Below are 17,418 nucleotides of genomic sequence, written 5' to 3'. Positions count from 1 at the left end.
TAGGTATGTATATTTGCGTGTGTGGACGTATGTATATACATGTGTATGGGGGGGGGGTTGGGCCATTTCTTTCGTCTGTTTCCTTGCGCTACCTCGCAAACGCGGGAGACAGCGACAAAGTATAAAAAAAAAAAAAAATATATATATATATATATATATATATATATAATTATATATATATATATATATATATATATATATATATATATATATATTTATCCCTGGGGATAGGGGATTAAGAATACTTCCCACGTATTCCCTGCGTGTCGTAGAAGGCGACTAAAAGGGGAGGGAGCGGGGGGCTGGAAATCCTCCCCTCTCGTTTTTTTTTTAATTTTCCAAAAGAAGGAACAGAGGGGGCCAGGTGAGGATATTCCGAAAAAGGCCCAGTCCTCTGTTCTTAACGCTACCTCGCTAATGCGGGAAATGGCGAATAGTTTTAAAAAAAAAAAAAAAAAATATATATATATATATATATATATATATATATATATATATATATATATATCCCTGGAGATAGGGGAGAAAGAATACTTCCCACCTACTCCCTGCGTGTCGTAGAAGGCGACTAGTAGGGAAGGGAGCGGGGGGCTGGAAATCCTCCCCTCTCGTTTTTTTTTTTTTTTTTTTCCAAAAGAAGGAACAGAGAAGGGGGCTAGGTGAGGATATTCCCTCAAAGGCCCAGTCTTCTCTTCTTAACGCTTCCTCGCTAATCCGGGAAATGGCGAATAGTATGAAAGAAAAGAAAAAGCTATATATTCCTTGGTAAATTGACAAGTGCAACCGTATCAATCGGTCTTTTTCAGGAGGCCAAGGGAAGGAGCTACGATCTCTTGTCTTCGCGTTTGGACGATAACCCTGACCTGATGGTGGCCTCGGAGGAGGAGGGCGTCGCCAGGCTCCTCACCGCGAACTATGCCTTCCTCAGCGAGACCCAGCTAATGTCTTACATGTTCAAGGAAAACTGTAGCATCAAGGAGATCAACGTGAAGCTCTTCCCTTCTTATGGTCACCTTGGTTATGCCAAAAACTTACCCTTCGCTGGAATGCTCGACAGAGAGTGCGTACGCTTGCTGGGCTCTCTCTTTAGTCCCTTGTTTTCTCACTCTTGAACGTGACTGACATGTGCCCCTTTGTCGAGCTGTACTAATATATGTCTTGGCCTTTTTTATTTCTTTTTTTATCTTTATCATCGTTCTCCATTTACTGTGATTTACACCAATCACCCTAGCCTAGCTTAATCTAACTCTCTCGCGTAACCTAATCGATTTACACATGTCTCCTATTGTAAAAGCTCTTTTCTGTGTCTCGCCACAGACTATTCCGCCTCGTGTCTGGTGGGGTGATAGACCGATTGCGACGTCGGTGGTGGGGCGTCGCGATCCCCTGCGAGGAACGGATGCCCTTCACGGAGCTCGACTTCACCCACACCGTCACTGCCTTCCTGGTGCTCCTGACTGGGATAATCCTCGCAATTGTCTTTTTCATGATGGAGAAGATCTGCAAGAAGATTTTGTTAAAAAAACACAAGTCTTTCTGCATCTCACAAGTGAAGGTCCGGTTCCGTCAGGCCTTGATGACGCAGAGGTGCAACGCGAACACATCTACCAATGCTGTTTCTTCCTCAACCCACGATGGTCGTTCTATCGCTGTGGATCCGACTGGACGCTACCTGGGGTATGAGACTCGGGCACAAGCGAACGTAGTTCACAAACCAAACTCTAGTGTTAATAACCGAAAAGCAGCAGTTCCTGACAGGTGAATGTCTGGCAGTGCTCTCTGATGTCATTTCGAAGAGTTATGTACAGTATGTTCTTCACACCAGCTGAAGACCTGACCATTGTTAGAATCGACTTAGCTGAGCCGTCATCCTTCTTCACCATCCGGGAATCTATAGACGAGTTTCTCTCTCTCTCTCTCTCTCTCTCTCTCTCTCTCTCTCTCTCTCTCTCTCTCTCTCTCTCTCTCTCTCTCTCTCTCTCTCTCTCTCTCTCTGTAACATGATATTCCTGGAAGGTATTGATTCTATGGTGTCTTCAGATGAACTACAAGATTGCCAGACTGGAGGGTTAGACAAGAACACATCCTTAACACAGGTACAGACCAAAGAACACCACTTACAGCGATCCTCTTTCTATGTGTCTGTCTACTTTTTGCTGTTAGCTGCTCTATTTGTTACGTGTATGAGTAATAGCGTCACTGGTATATCGTTCCACGACACCTTTATATAGAAAATTCATATTAGAATTGTATATAATGCAGATTGAACTCCAGGTGTTCCAAACTTGCCAATGTACTTAGTGAATAATGATAAATAATATGGAAGTTGCACCTTGAGCAAGAGGGGTCATGCAAGTTGGGAAGACATCCAAAACACAAATGAGATTGCCTACTCGTGAAGTGGAGTTTAGGACTGCGTTAGGAGAGCGGTTTTCTATGGCTTAGCGAATCATTATGGTGTGTTTACATTTTGTCAGTCATGTTTGTTGTGGGGGAGGGGGAACCTGTATGTGTTCCTGGATGCTGAAGTATGAAGCAGGGGTAAGCTTTTCAATTTTACTTGGAAAATGGTGATTTCTTATGAAGCGATTTGGCTGGGTGGGGTCTAGTGCTGTTGCCAAGAAGTGAGTCCTGAGCATATCGAGGTAAGGTGTCAGGAGTATTTGTTTCGTGGTGCAGGTGCTGAATATTTTTGGTTGCTAGGTAGCCGGTAATTGTTCTTAATGCTCAGTTTTGTGTTGTTTCCAACTTTGTACTTATGTTTTCGATAGGATAGATAAGTTATGTGAGGCGTAGTTTAGGGTGGAGCAGATGAATTGTTTGTATAGAATACTAAGAGATTCATTTTTCCAAAACTGGTGCCTGTCATTGTTTAGAGGGAATATAGATTGTTTATAGCCTTTTTATGGGTGTTTGTATTTTTGGGAAAGATCATGCGTGTGAGTCTAACACGCAATATGGTTAGAGCTTTGTTAGAGAATGGTTAACCATTCAGGATTATGGGAGGGTGCAAGTTAGATTAATGTCTGTCAGAGGTTAGGAAGGTGACGGTGGATTTCTGAGGTAATGCAGCCATTCAGTTACGAGTAAATCAGTATTCTAATTTTGTGATGTATTGTTGCATGTTTTGTCAGGGTGCTGTGGTCTCAGTGTGAGGTCTACATGGACGATTTTTCACAATGTGGTTTGCAAGAGGTGGCGGAAAGTCATGTACTGGGTGATTCAAGAGTGCTGGAGAAAGAACCTTTTTCTTGGGGACTCTACTGTAGAACCTGAGGCTTTTCGAGGTGAAGCCTTTATCAATGACTCTGGCTTGGCGGATAGCTATGAAGTTGGACAACCACCTTTTACTTTTCCTTTGTTGTGGAGGGTTGTGTCAAACATCTTTTGTGCGAAGATGTCATGGAGGACTGCTGTCAAATGCCTTATTGATGTCAATTACTATTGGTATTGTGTATCTAGCTAAGCTATCCTGTATGTATTGTGTGAGGTTTATTACAGAGTGTAAAGTCGTGCTGTGTGGATGAGAGTGGGAAAGGTCTGTAGGGACTGGTTGTGGATAGGATGCTCTGGCTTCGGTGCATTGTCCGTGACAGTAATAGAATGGATGTGTGCGAATGAGGTCATTTCTTCGTCTGTTTCTGGCGATACCTCGCAAACGCAGGGAATGGTTGAGGGACAAGTCACTTGGGAGGTAAGTTTGAATGGAGAAAAACCGGAGGAAGTTAAGTGTTTTAGATATCTGGGAGTGAATTTGGCAGCGGATGGAACCATGGAAGCGGAAGTGAATCATAGGGTGGGGGAGGGGGCGAAAGTTCTGGGAGCGTTGAAGAATGTGTGGAAGTCGAGAACATTATCTCGGAAAGCAAAAATGGGTATGTTTGAAGGAATAGTGGTTCCAACAATGTTATATGCTTGCGAGGCGTGGGCTGTAGATAGAGTTGTGCGGAGGAGGGTGGATGTGCTGGAAATGATATGTTTTGAGGACATTATGTGGTGTGAGGTGGTTTGATCGAGTAAGTAATAATAAGGTAAGAGAAATTTGTGGTAATAAAAAGAGTGTGGTTGAAAGAGCAGAAGAGGGTGTTTTGAAATGGTTTGGTCACATGAAGAGAATGAGTGAGGAAAGATTGACCAAGAGGATATATCTGTCAGAGGTGGAGGGAACGAGGAGAAGTGGGAGACCAAATTGGAGGTGGAAAGATGGAGTGAAAAAGATTTTGAGTGATCGGGGCCTGAACATGCAGGAGGGTGAAAGGTGTGCAAGGAATAGAGTGAATTGGAACGATGTGGTATATCGGGGTCGACGTGCTGTCAATGGATTGAACCAGGGCATGTGAAGCGTCTGGGGTAAACCATGGCAAGTTCTGTGGGGCCTGGATGTGGAAAGGGAGCTGTGGTTTCAGTGCATTAAATATGACAGCTGGAGACTGAGTGTGAACGAATGTGGCCTTTGTTGTCTTTTCCTAGCGCTACCTCGCACACATGAGGGGGAGGGGGTTGTTATTTCATGTGTGGCGGGATGGCGATGGAAATGAATAAAGGCAGACAGTATGAACTATGTACATGTGTATATATGTATATGTCTGTGTGTATATATATGTATATGTTGAGATGTATAGGTATGTATATTTGCGTGTGTTGACGTATATGTATATACGTGTGTATGTGGGTAGGTTGGGCCATAGTTCTGGTATAGTTCTGTTTCCTTGCGCTACCTCGCTAACGCGGGAGACAGCGACAAAGCAAAATAAACAGATAGATAAATAAATAAATAAATAAATATGTATATATATATATATATATATATATATATATATATATATATATATATATATATATATATATATATATATATATATGTGTGTGTGTGTGTGTGTGTGTGTTTGTGTGTGAGAGAGAGAGAAGAATCACCAGGCCTTGGATGAATATCTTAGGATTTATTCCTGCCATTTGCAGTCTTCACCTGTCGGCCAATATAATTGCAACAGCTTTAATACTCTGTTTATTGACCAGGCGAGACGAAACCTTAGGACGTGTATCCATGAACACCTTGAGCGACTGGTAGGAACGAACTACCTATTGTCAAACCGCCCTTCTCAGCAGTATAGAATCTAACTCACGACACTTAACACCACTCTGTGCTGGACAGTAGGTGATCCATCGGTGATATGTTAATACTTGAGCTCCTACTGTCCAGCAGGAACAAACCCACTATAAGAAGCATCGAGGTATAGGCAAAGTTACTGTGTTTTTAGACAAGTTCTGTAACATTTAGTGTGGTATAGTTCAGTTGTTTTAAATGTATATTCAAACAATATTTAAAGGTGAATTATGGGATTTTAATCTTGACTAGGAAATGTTGCCCCTGATTATTCCTTCAAGTCACTTTTTTGATGTGTTTTAGGCAAAGTAAGACTGTAAATTATTATGTATTGTGTTTGATTTTAATTTTTCTTTATGATTCATTTCATGTTAAGCTTCTGCTATATATTCTATTCAGTTAACGTTTGTATTTAGACTTCATGAGACTTCATGTTTTGTACAGAAACTCATGATGTGGAGATTACATGCATAATATCCTTCCTTCCTAAGCTCTGTTGATGGTATAAGTAAAACCGAAACGTAAACCAATTAAACAGATGTTCGTCCAAGCCCAGGTGATTGTTTGCCTTATTACGGTCGCGTTTTCAAAGCCGCAGATCCATTGTTTATATATGTATATATATACACACACACACACACACACACACACATATATATATATATATATATATATATATATATATATATATATATATATATATATATATATATATATATATATATATTTTCTTTTCTTTCTTTCAAACTATTCGCCATTTCCCGCATTAGCGAGGTAGCGTTAAGAACAGAGGACTGGGCCTTGAGGGAATACCCTCACCTGGCCCAATTCTCTGTTCCTTCTTTTGGAAAACTAAAAAAAAAAACGAGAGGGGGAGGATTTCCAGCCCCCCGCTCCCTCCCCTTTTAGTCGCCTTCTACGACACGCAGGGAATACGTGGGAAGTATTCTTTCTCCCCTATCCCCAGGGATAATATATATATATATATATATATATATATATATATATATATATATATATATATCAAAAGACACTGACGACATGTAAGCTGTATTTCTAATGGTGGATGTTAAAATCTTAGTATAGTCTGTGTATAGATTTAATGAACTTGACAAGAGGGACGAATATGGTATTATAGACCATATATATATATATATATATATATATATATATATATATATATATATATATATATATATTGAATTTATGATTATGTAATAAAAATTCGCTGTCTGCTTTGTCTCATTCTCGAAAGGTGTTATGCTGACATCTTAAACATTCCAACAACTGCTCATTCATCCACCTCAAGACACAATTAACTTCACATGGAGTCTGACAGACAGGCAACCGGGCACAGAACTGGGACACCCAGTGAACTGGTCGGCTGCAAAGTTGAGCTAACTGGACACAGACGCAGACTTTCAGCGGGCGAAGAAATAGAGATAATATTGGTTAGAAACACTGTTGAACACAGATTTCAGTGAACAGGAACTTGACTTGCTGGCTCGGTTACCAGAGCTAGACGTGAGTTGACAACGATCATGAAAATACACCAGTAGAAAAGGTCTAACAGTTCTTTCTGTCTGTTCTTTCTCTTATTCGCCATTATCCCTCCATTTCAATAAGACGTTAGCGATGTAAAAAGTAGATATTCCCAGTTTCCTCACGCAAGAGCTGTGTGCATGTTTACTTTTAATTCAGTCAAGAAATTTTTTGACTCGTGAGAGCGCAGGCTCAGGTAGGAGCAGGACTATCCCTTTCATAAGCCTCTTGACCCCTTAAAGAATATGCCTGACTCTGTTTTCTATTTTTCACCATTTGCGGTCTTTCTGATGATCCTGTCTTCTGCTGAATACAATTTGGCTCGTACCCGTACATCTGGTAACTCACTTTCGTTTTTTAGACTCGGTTGTCTAATGATGTTCCCTACAGTTCCTTTCACATCATTCATAACTTGTGCTTATTCTAATAACAGCACATTCGTTGCACGCGTCATGGGCCTTGAAATCTCCAAATTTGGACGTCATCTGGCTTAAAATTTGTTTATGAATTGCCAATAGAACGAGGATTTCTGTTTCGCCCGCTTCTGACTACAAACTTTGTAGATTCTTTGAGTATATAAAATCCTACCATGAAGCGATGACATTTTCATACCCTCAAGATTAGGTCCTATACTTATGACACTTCGACGAACACAATATGGTTGAAATGATGTTACACAGGTGGTGGCCCGTAGCAAATATACCATACGCGAGGTAAAGACTTCCTCTATCCAAAGGAAACGACAACCTCACTTTCTTCCGCTGACAGGTTCTTTCTGATATTATGCCAAAGGTATTTCTAACAACTTCTGTCACCTCTTTCTTATTCGCTCATCTCATTGACGCCCCCATTTGTTCTCTTGTTCTCTGCCTGTCTACCATCCATGAAATTTTCTTTTTAAACTTTATTGATGCTTTCTCCACTTCTTATATGCCTTTTCAGCTTTTTTTTTTATTTTTTTTCCTTACTCCCTGCTATTGTCTCAAACTTTTTCCAATACCTCGCACTCCTGTCCAGATGATATAGTTCATATGCTGTCTCTCCCTTTTGTGTTTGGTTGGAAGTTTAGTTTCCTCATTCGCCACTCACTACTTTCCGCAAGTCATACTTTATCAGCACTGCTTCCTAAACTCTTAATCTTCCACTACCGTGGATTCATTTACTCACCCCTTGTTATGCTTCACTTAGTTCATCCAGGTATCTTTGCATTCAGGCCACTTATCCAGACTTGCTCACTTTTACTGCTTCTTTGGAATATACGTCGTTTTCTCGTTTCCTAAATTCGAGACCAAGTTTCATTCTAGCATCCATCAAGATTGGAAACTCCTCCTGATGCACTTCTCAGCACGTTCACATTTAATAAACTCTCCTTTGCTCGCGTCATTTAACATATCCATCAACACATAATATCCCATTTACTCTTGTATACATATTCATACATCTTTCCTTAATTTTTTTTTTATTCCCAGTCACCAGTACCCTATAAGCACACAACTCGATAAGCTTTTCCTATTTCATTCACTTAGAGACCACGTTCCCACCGTTATATCCTGATTTGGCATACCACCCTCCCTTATATTCAGATCCTCTAGAGCTTAGAAGATTCATTCCCTTGCCTTAAAACTGCCAAAAATATCTATTTTCTCCCGTACTGCAGTCCTCAATTCTTCACTCGTCTCGCTCCCTGGTTCAAAAGCCCCAACATTCACTCACCTCTCATAGTCTACTCTCATTCTAACCCACATCATCCTTGAAGACCCTTTGCACTTTTACAGTCCCACAACTCATTCCTCATTTTAAGAACCTAGGGCGTCATGAAACCTGAAGTGGGGAAAAAAGGTAAAAGAGTCTTGAAACATTTTCCAGACAGGGACCTATTTAGTATCACGCACTGGAGAAAATGTGTAGATTTTCCTTTCGATGCTGAAGCAGGCAACAGAGACTGCTTGGGCAACTATTCCACCACTTAGTATGTTAAAAGATGACTTCTTGGACCGTCTCCTTTGGTCATTTTCCATCACTAACCCTGGATTACCCTTGAATAGACTTAAGCCGACATATATATATATATATATATATATATATATATATATATATATATATATATATATATATATATATATATATATTTTTTTTTTTTTTTTTTTATACTTTGTCGCTGTCGCCCGCGTTTGCGAGGTAGCGCAAGGAAACAGACGAAAGAAATGCCCCCCCCCATACACATGTATATACACACGTCCACACACGCAAATATACATACCTACACAGCTTTCCATGGTTTACCCCAGACGCTTCACATGCCTTGATTCAATCCACTGACAGCACGTCAACCCCGGTATACCACATCGCTCCAATTCACTCTATTCCTTGCCCTCCTTTCACCCTCCTGCATGTTCAGGCCCCGATCACACAAAATCTTTTTCACTCCATCTTTCCACCTCCAATTTGGTCTCCCTCTTCTTCTTGCTCCCTCCACCTCCGACACATATATCCTCTTGGTCAATCTTTCCTCACTCATCCTCTCCATGTGCCCAAACCACTTCAAAACACCCTCTTCTGCTCTCTCAACCACGCTCTTTTTATTTCCACACATCTCTCTTACCCTTACGTTACTCACTCGATCAAACCACCTCACACCACACATTGTCCTCAAACATCTCATTTCCAGCACATCCATCCTCCTGCGCACAACTCTATCCATAGCCCACGCCTCGCAACCATACAACATTGTTGGAACCACTATTCCTTCAAACATACCCATTTTTGCTTTCCGAGATAATGTTCTCGACTTCCACACATTCTTCAAGGCCCCTAGAATTTTCGCCCCCTCCCCCACCCTATGATCCACTTCCGCTTCCATGGTTCCATCCGCTGCCAGATCCACTCCCAGATATCTAAAACACTTCACTTCCTCCAGTTTTTCTCCATTCAAACTCACCTCCCAATTGACTTGACCCTCAACCCTACTGTACCTAATAACCTTGCTCTTATTCACATTTACTCTTAACTTTCTTCTTCCACACACTTTACCAAACTCAGTCACCAGCTTCTGCAGTTTCTCACATGAATCAGCCACCAGCGCTGTATCATCAGCGAACAACAACTGACTCACTTCCCAAGCTCTCTCATCCCCAACAGACTTCATACTTGCCCCTCTTTCCAAAACTCTTGCATTTACCTCCCTAACAACCCCATCCATAAACAAATTAAACAACCATGGAGACATCACACACCCCTGCCGCAAACCTACATTCACTGAGAACCAATCACTTTCCTCTCTTCCTACACGTACACATGCCTTACATCCTCGATAAAAACTTTTCACTGCTTCTAACAACTTTCCTCCCACACCATATATTCTTAATACCTTCCACAGAGCATCTCTATCAACTCTATCATATGCCTTCTCCAGATCCATAAATGCTACATACAAATCCATTTGCTTTTCTAAGTATTTCTCACATACATTCTTCAAAGCAAACACCTGATCCACACATCCTCTACCACTTCTGAAACCACACTGCTCTTCCCCAATCTGATGCTCTGTACATGCCTTCACCCTCTCAATCAATACCCTCCCATATAATTTACCAGGAATACTCAACAAACTTATATATATATATATATATATATATATATATATATATATATATATATATATATATATATATATATATCCCGAGAGATCTAATTCTACACAGCAGAACAAGAGATGGCTAGAGAGAGACTTTTCTTGCAAAGTTGTTATGTGGAATGTGAAAACAAAAGAAAGTCATATATCACCAATATTCACTACAGATAAGCTGCCTCCTGAGGTTAGTGACGCACTATTAAACTATTATCTATAAAAGGAAGAAAATATCTCACCAATTTTCGTTTCTTAATCGTCGAAAACATTTTTGAAGTTGTTCTCAAGATAAGCGGTTGAGCTAAGTCCACCATACTTTTATTTATATAAGATTTCTCACCTGTGTTCTTTTCTGTGCTTATACTGAATGAATTATTGATGCCTTGCATTAATACAACTATTACTTTGGTATTGGAATATGGTCTTCGGACACGTCCTGTTCCATTTTGATTTAATGCATTTTATGAGGACTTTTTACCCCGTATTTAGAATAACACTGTATCCACAGACTCGTAGATATAAACTATCGATGAAAGAGCCATATTGCTCTATTCTACGGAAGAAAACTAAAATGTTTTTGTATTTTATGGTTTAACTTCATGATTCGTGATTCCCGCTTTGAATTCAAAATTTATGACAAGGAACGATGAAAGATTAATGAAAACATCATATGGTATAAATTCATTAGTAAGATGCACAATTATCTTTTCAAAGATTCATCTTATTATCATTCAGAAAAAATACCGTCTATAAAGTATTTGGTGGTCTTGTACGACTAAGCCTTTCATATTATTGCGTTCCTACGACAATACTTAAATATATTTCCTTCCGCATACCTTACATATGGTGTAGTGTAGTTTTGTGTATCTATTTGACTTGATAATTCAAATGTGTGTAATATAGTATAATTCAATATTTTTGTAATTTGACCTTAAATGTATATACATCAGTCACTATTATGGACGAGGAATGTGGAACGGAACACAGTAGAAAACAGCTGGAAGTGAGAGGAGTCGGGGAAGACCTTCTCCTGTTGTACCACTATTTCTCACAATTAGGTGTGTACTTTTAATTTCTAAAAGTGTAATTGGTATATTCTGTCAACACGGACTTCGAATGATGAGGAATGAGTGTGTTATAAAATCAGTAAACAAAATAGATTCTGTCAACTGACAGATTAGTCATTCAAAACATAAACATGAACCCATATTTGGAATCTGTTGTTACCTGTATGAATTAAGGAAGTGAAAGATATGGAGAAGTATAAGACTTTAGAGTTTGGATGTATTAAAAAAGGTATTTGAACTATGCATTCAACTTCATTTCATGTATGTATAATAAATTTCTGTTTTGGCTTATTTGACAAGTGTAAGAAATAAATTTGAGATGTTTCACTTCATTTTCGTAAAATTTTGGTTATTATACTTCCCCAGGAACAATAATTTTGGATTATTACCGTTTCGGACATTCCAAAAATTTTGTTAGGTTAGATTAGGTTTTGTGTTGTTTTGGGCTGGTTGACATTTTTTCCGATGGTTTTTTGATGTCTTTTGAAAGATTCTGACCCTCATTTATAATTGCAAATCGCTGATTTTTGTGATTTCCCCACCCTAAACCGTGGCTCTCACTGTGATGCCCATAATCACTGGAGAAAGGGGGAATATGTCAAAAGGTAGTGATTTGCAGTAGATATGAAGGCCAGTGTTGTGCGAAATGTATATATAAAAAAAACGAAAAAACATAATTTTGACTTTCAAACGGGTGGATGTCCGAAATGGTAATTTATCAAAATTTTAATCTAGGAAAAGCATAGTAGAAAAATGGATTTGGAAGAAATGCATATTAGAGATAGAAGTGATTTGAACTTTTTTTTTTATTTGGAGCATTCTTTATCCTTTGATTATGTTTGTGATAGTAGGGATTATGGGATCAATGTGAAAGTAAGTGAAATATATAGAAATCAACAGACTTTATGAAGACCCTTCTTAATTTCCTAATTTCCTGTAGTAGCTGATTTTAACTTTTTTTGATGGTTTAAACATTCATAACATACTCATTTGGAGCCTTATATATATTCTGCAGTTATATAAATAGTAGTTGGGAAATGGGGTTAATATGAAAGTGAAATGCATAGAGATCAACTGACATTACAAAAATCTTCATTGATTTCCAGTAGCAGCTAATCTTAACTTTCATTATTATGGTTGGAACATCCTAAGCTCGCAGTTGATTTCAGAATTGCACCAACAGCCAGAAAATATAAACAGCAAGAGAATACTCATGAGCACCCATTCCATGTAGTCCCCATCAGAATGCTACATTAATGTTGTTTCATTTTTGCTATAGATCTTGGCTTTTGTAGTTTATGTTGACCACAAGTGTTTCACCCTCTTTCGTAGAATTAAACTCCATATATTTTCTGATATTCGTAGTCCTCCATACTGGTACATGCGTGTTGTTGTAGGATGAGAAAAAGATGCTCAAATAATTTGCAATCCTGATCATAATCACTTCTTTTAAGCGTAAGAAGTCCAGTAATGTATGTTTTTTTCTTCCAGATTCATAAGTTGCTTCTGTACTGCCCCAGAATAAGATTTTACCCCTCAGACCATGTGATCAGTATTTTCAAAAAGAAAAGATTATCAAACATGTAGTTTTATTCTAGAGATTAGATATTTGAATGTGCTCTGATGATTGTAGTAATTTTCTGCTCATCCTGCAGTCTTAGATTAACACCATAAAGTAGGGAGGGTTTTGAAATTTAAGGAAAAGTGTGGTGAAATGTAAAGAATTTTGTATAAGTATAAAAAACAGTGTATTATAGCTTAGGATAAGTTTAATGCAGTGATTATTTTGCTCTGATACATTGGCAGTATACAGTTCAAATATAATGGTGATATTATTTATTTTCTCCTACACCATTTTATTATTGGATTTATTGAATTTTCATACAGAGTAAAAGTTTTTGCAAATATTGAAATTTATAAGACTTTCATTGTGCTAAATGAAAACATTTATTTTAGTCTTACAAATTTATTGAGAGTTGTCAGAGTTCATACCGTGAATTACAGGGGAAGTGTTGGATTAAAGCAATCATATCAATAAACTACTGTACTTTTCCCCTCCATCAGGAGACTTTGCCCTCCAGCCTCCTAACCCAAGCATACCTCAATGAATATTATCAAAATCTCTTGAGTCTATGCGAAGAACAGCCAATAAATCTGGTTATGAAATGATGCAGGAAAGAGAATATTTCCATGATATGAATTAACCACCAGGGCTGACATTTTCCGTGACAATATAGCAGCTTCATAAAGTTAATGTATGTGAAGGTGAAAATTAAACAAAGATGCCTGCCAATAAAAGTAACAGTATATAACTGTTACAAAAAGAGTAGATAATTACCTACATTTTCCATCTTCCAAGGTTGGGTAGAGGGCTGCAACAGCAAGTATAAACCTGCAGAATTTCTATTCTGTATGTAGAAGGGGATAGGGGAGAAAGAATACTTCCCACATATTCCCTGTGTGTTGTAAAAGGCAACTAACAGGGGAGATAGGGGTGGGCTGGCAATCCTCCCTTCCAATTTTTACTTTCCCAAAAGGAACAGAGAAGGGGGCCAAGTGAGGATTTTCCTTCTTAGGCACTGTCCTTTGTTTTTAACAATACCTCACTAACACCGGAAATGGCGAATATGTATGAAAAGAGAGAAAGAATGTAGAAGGGTGATGTCTGCCATCCAACCTAACTATTTTTTCCTTATACCTAGTTCGGCATTTCTTGTGTAGTGAGGTAGCGCCAGGAACAGATGATGAACAAACTTGTTTCCTCACATCCACTCTGTAGTTATCATGTATAATGCACTGAAATCATATCCCCCAATCCAGGGAAGATGGAAAAGAAAAAAGATAGCTGAAAAATATGTAAAGGTGAGTGATTCTTCTTATAGATATTTGTGACAAATTGACGTGTTGTTTCAGAAAACTTGAATACCAGTCAGAGCACTTACATTGAAATGCATGTTATGAGTCAGTTTTCCACCTATTTATCACAGCAGAGATGATGTTATCTCGTCACACATACTGTTCTCTTTACATGTTTGGTAAAATATTTAACTGTAAAATTTACTCGAAAGTTTAAATAGTTGATGTAGATTGATTGATTGATTCTTTAAAGGAAGCCAGAATATGTAATTGTGAATTTTAAGAAGTTTTTTCAAAGGAAGCCAAGATTGTCATGCTTAAAAGTACTGAGTAACCATTTGGTTCAAGTAGTTCACATATTCCACAAAATTGCTCATTGGAACAATACTGGTAGTTATTGAAATGTTTTGTGAAAGTGATTCTAAGAGGATTGTTGGAGGAATTTTGTTTCTTGCTGCTAATCCTACTTCCTTTTATATACCTTATTATTAGGGGTGTGTGATTTATATTCTTTAGATATGTGGATTCTGCTTTCAAAAACTTCATTAATGAATCATGTGTTTTGGTGATACATATTTATGTACTTTATAAGGCTATTTTAACTTTCTAAAAAGGGAAACAGAAGAAGGAGTCATGCGGGGAGTGCTCATCCTCCTCGAAGGCTCAGATTGGAATGTCTAAATGTGTGTGGATGTAACCAAGATGAGAAAAAAGGAGAGATAGGTAGTATGTTTGAGGAAAGGAACCTGGATGTTTTGGCTCTGAGTGAAACGAAGCTCAAGGGTAAAGGGGAAGAGTGTTTGGGAATGTCTTGGGAGTAAAGTCAGGGGTTAGTGACAGGACAAGAGCAAGGGAAGGAGTAGCACTACTGAAACAAAAGTGGTGGGAGTATGTGATAGAGTGTAAGAAAGTAAATTCTAGATTGATATGGGTAAAACTGAAAGTTGATTGAGAGAGATGGGTGATTATTGATGCATATGCACTTGGGCATGAGAAGAAAGATCATGAGAGGCAAATGTTTTGGGAGCAGCTGAGTGAGTGTGTATGTAGGTTTGATGCACGAGACCGGGTTATAGTGATGGGTGATTTGAATGCAAAGGTGAGTAATCTGGCAGTTGAGGGAATGATTTGTGTACGTGGGGTGTTCAGTGTTGTAAATGGAAATAGTTAAGAGCTTGTAGATTTATGTGCTGAAAAAGGACTGTTAATTGGGAATACCTGGTTTAAAATGAGAGATATACATAAGTATACGTATGTAAGTAGGAGAGATGGCCAGAGAGCGTTATTGGATTATGTGTTAATTGATAGGTGCGCGAAAGAGAGACTTTTGGACGTTAATGTGCTGAGAGGTGCAACTGGAGGGATGTCTGATCATTATCTTGTGGAGGTGAAGGTGAAGATTTGTAGAGGTTTTCAGAAAAGAAGAGTGAATGTTAGGGTGAAGAGAGTGGTGATAGTAAGTGAGCTTGGGAAGGAGACTTGTGTAAGGAAGTACCAGGAGAGACTGAGTACAGAATGAAAAAAGGTGAGAACAAAGGACGTAAGGGGAGTGGGTGAGGAATGGGATGTATTCAGGGAAGCAGTGATGGCTTGCGCAAAAGATGCTTGTGGCATGAGAAGCGTGGGAGGTGGATAGATTAGAAAGGGTAGTGAGTGGTGGGATGAAGAAGTAAGATTATTAGTGAAAGAGAAGAGAGGCATTTGGATGATTTTTGCAGGGAAATAATGGATGTGAGTGGGAGATGTATAAAAGAAAGAGGCAGGAGGTAAAGAGAAAGGTGCAAGAGGTGAAAAAGAGGGCAAATGAGAGTTGGGGTGAGAGAGTATATTAAATTTTAGGGAGAATAAAAAGATGTTTTGGAAAGAGGTAAATAAAGTGCATAAGACAAGGGAACAAATGGGAACTTCAGTGAAGGGGGCTAATGGGGAGGTGATAACAAGTAGTGCTGATGTGAGAAGGAGATGGAGTGAGTATTTTGAAGGTTTGTTGAATGTGTTTGATGATAGAGTGGCAGATATAGGGTGTTTTGGTCGAGGTGGTGTGCAAAGTGAGAGGGTTTGGGAGAATGATTTGGTAAACAGAGAAGAGGTAGTAAAAGCTTTGCAGAAGGTGAAAGCTGGCAAGGCAGCGGGTTTGGATGGTATTATAGTGGAATTCATTGAAAGAGGAGGTGACTGTATTGTTGACTGGTTGGTAAGGTTATTTAATATATGTATGACTCATGGTGAGGTGCCTGAGGATTGGCAGAATGCTTGCATAGTGCCATTGTACAGAGGCAAAGGGGATAAAAGTGAGTGCTCAAATTACAGAGGTATAAGTTTGTTGAGTATTCCTGGTAAATTATATGGGAGGGTATTGATTGAGAGGGTGAAGGCATGTACAGAGCATGAGATTGGGGAAGAGCAGTGTGTTTCAGAAGTGGTAGAGGATGTGTGGATCAGGTGTTTGCTTCGAAGAATGTATGTGAGAAATACTTAGAAGCAAATGTATTTGTATGTAGCATTTATGGATCTGGAGAAGGCATATGATAGAGTTGATAAAGATGCTCTGTGGAAGGTATTCAGAATATATGGTGTGGGAGGAAGGTTGTTAGAAGCAGTGAAAAGTTTTTATCGAGGATTTAAGGCACATGTACGTGTAGGAAGAGAGGAAAGTGATTGGTTCTCAGTGAATGTTGGTTTGCTGATGATACAACACTGGTGGCTGATTCATGTGAGAAACTGCAGAAGCTGGTGACTGAGTTTGGTAAAGTGTGTAAAAGAAGAAAGTTGAGAGTAAATGTGAATAAGAGCAAGGTTATTAGGTACAGTAGGGTTGAGGGACAAGTCAATTGGGAGGTAAATTTGAATGGAGAAAAACTGGAGGAAGTGAAGTGTTTTAGATATCTGGGAGTGGATTTGGCAGTGGATGGAACCATGGAAGCGGAAGTGAATCATAGGGTGGGGGAGGTGGCGAAAGTTCTGGGAGCGTTGAACAATTTGTGGAAGTCAAGAACATCATCTCTGAAAGCAAAAATGGGTATGTTTGAAGAAATAGTGGTTCCGACATTGTTATATGGTTGTGAGGCATGGGCTATAGAGTTGTGTGGAGGAGGGTGGATGTGCTGGAAATGAGATGTTTGAGGACAATATGAGGTGTGAGGTGGTTTGATCGAGTAAGTAATGATAAGGTAAGAGAGATGTGTGGTAATAAAAACAGTGTGGTTGAGAGAGTAGAAGAG

At 39.0% G+C, this 17,418-nt stretch overlaps 1 protein-coding gene across 1 annotated transcript; it reads left to right on the top strand.

Annotated features, from left to right (window-relative positions):
- Nucleotides 1–639: 639 nt before the first annotated feature.
- LOC139752589 (glutamate receptor ionotropic, kainate 2-like) lies at nt 640–6,212 on the top strand. The gene is made up of 2 exons (XM_071668346.1): nt 640–1,060; nt 1,318–6,212. Exons 1-2 carry the CDS (start codon nt 867–869, stop codon nt 1,760–1,762), a joined length of 639 nt encoding a protein of 212 aa, XP_071524447.1. The 5' UTR covers nt 640–866; the 3' UTR covers nt 1,763–6,212.
- The last annotated feature ends 11,206 nt before the right edge of the window (nt 6,213–17,418 follow it).

This window comes from Panulirus ornatus, chromosome 2, assembly GCF_036320965.1.
Source record: "Panulirus ornatus isolate Po-2019 chromosome 2, ASM3632096v1, whole genome shotgun sequence".
In the NCBI taxonomy this organism is placed as follows: Eukaryota; Metazoa; Arthropoda; class Malacostraca; order Decapoda; family Palinuridae; genus Panulirus; species Panulirus ornatus.
This window is presented reverse-complemented; position numbering and strand designations above follow the sequence as displayed.

What these genes read in the sequence shown, in the direction of transcription:
- LOC139752589 (XM_071668346.1), top strand. Translation starts at nt 867, where the DNA reads ATGGTGGCCTCGGAGGAGGAGGGCGTCGCCAGGCTCCTCACCGCGAAC. An exon ending in GCTGGAATGCTCGACAGAGA is followed by an intron (nt 1,061 to 1,317) that starts GTGCGTACGCTT and finishes GTCTCGCCACAG; the next exon opens with ACTATTCCGCCTCGTGTCTG.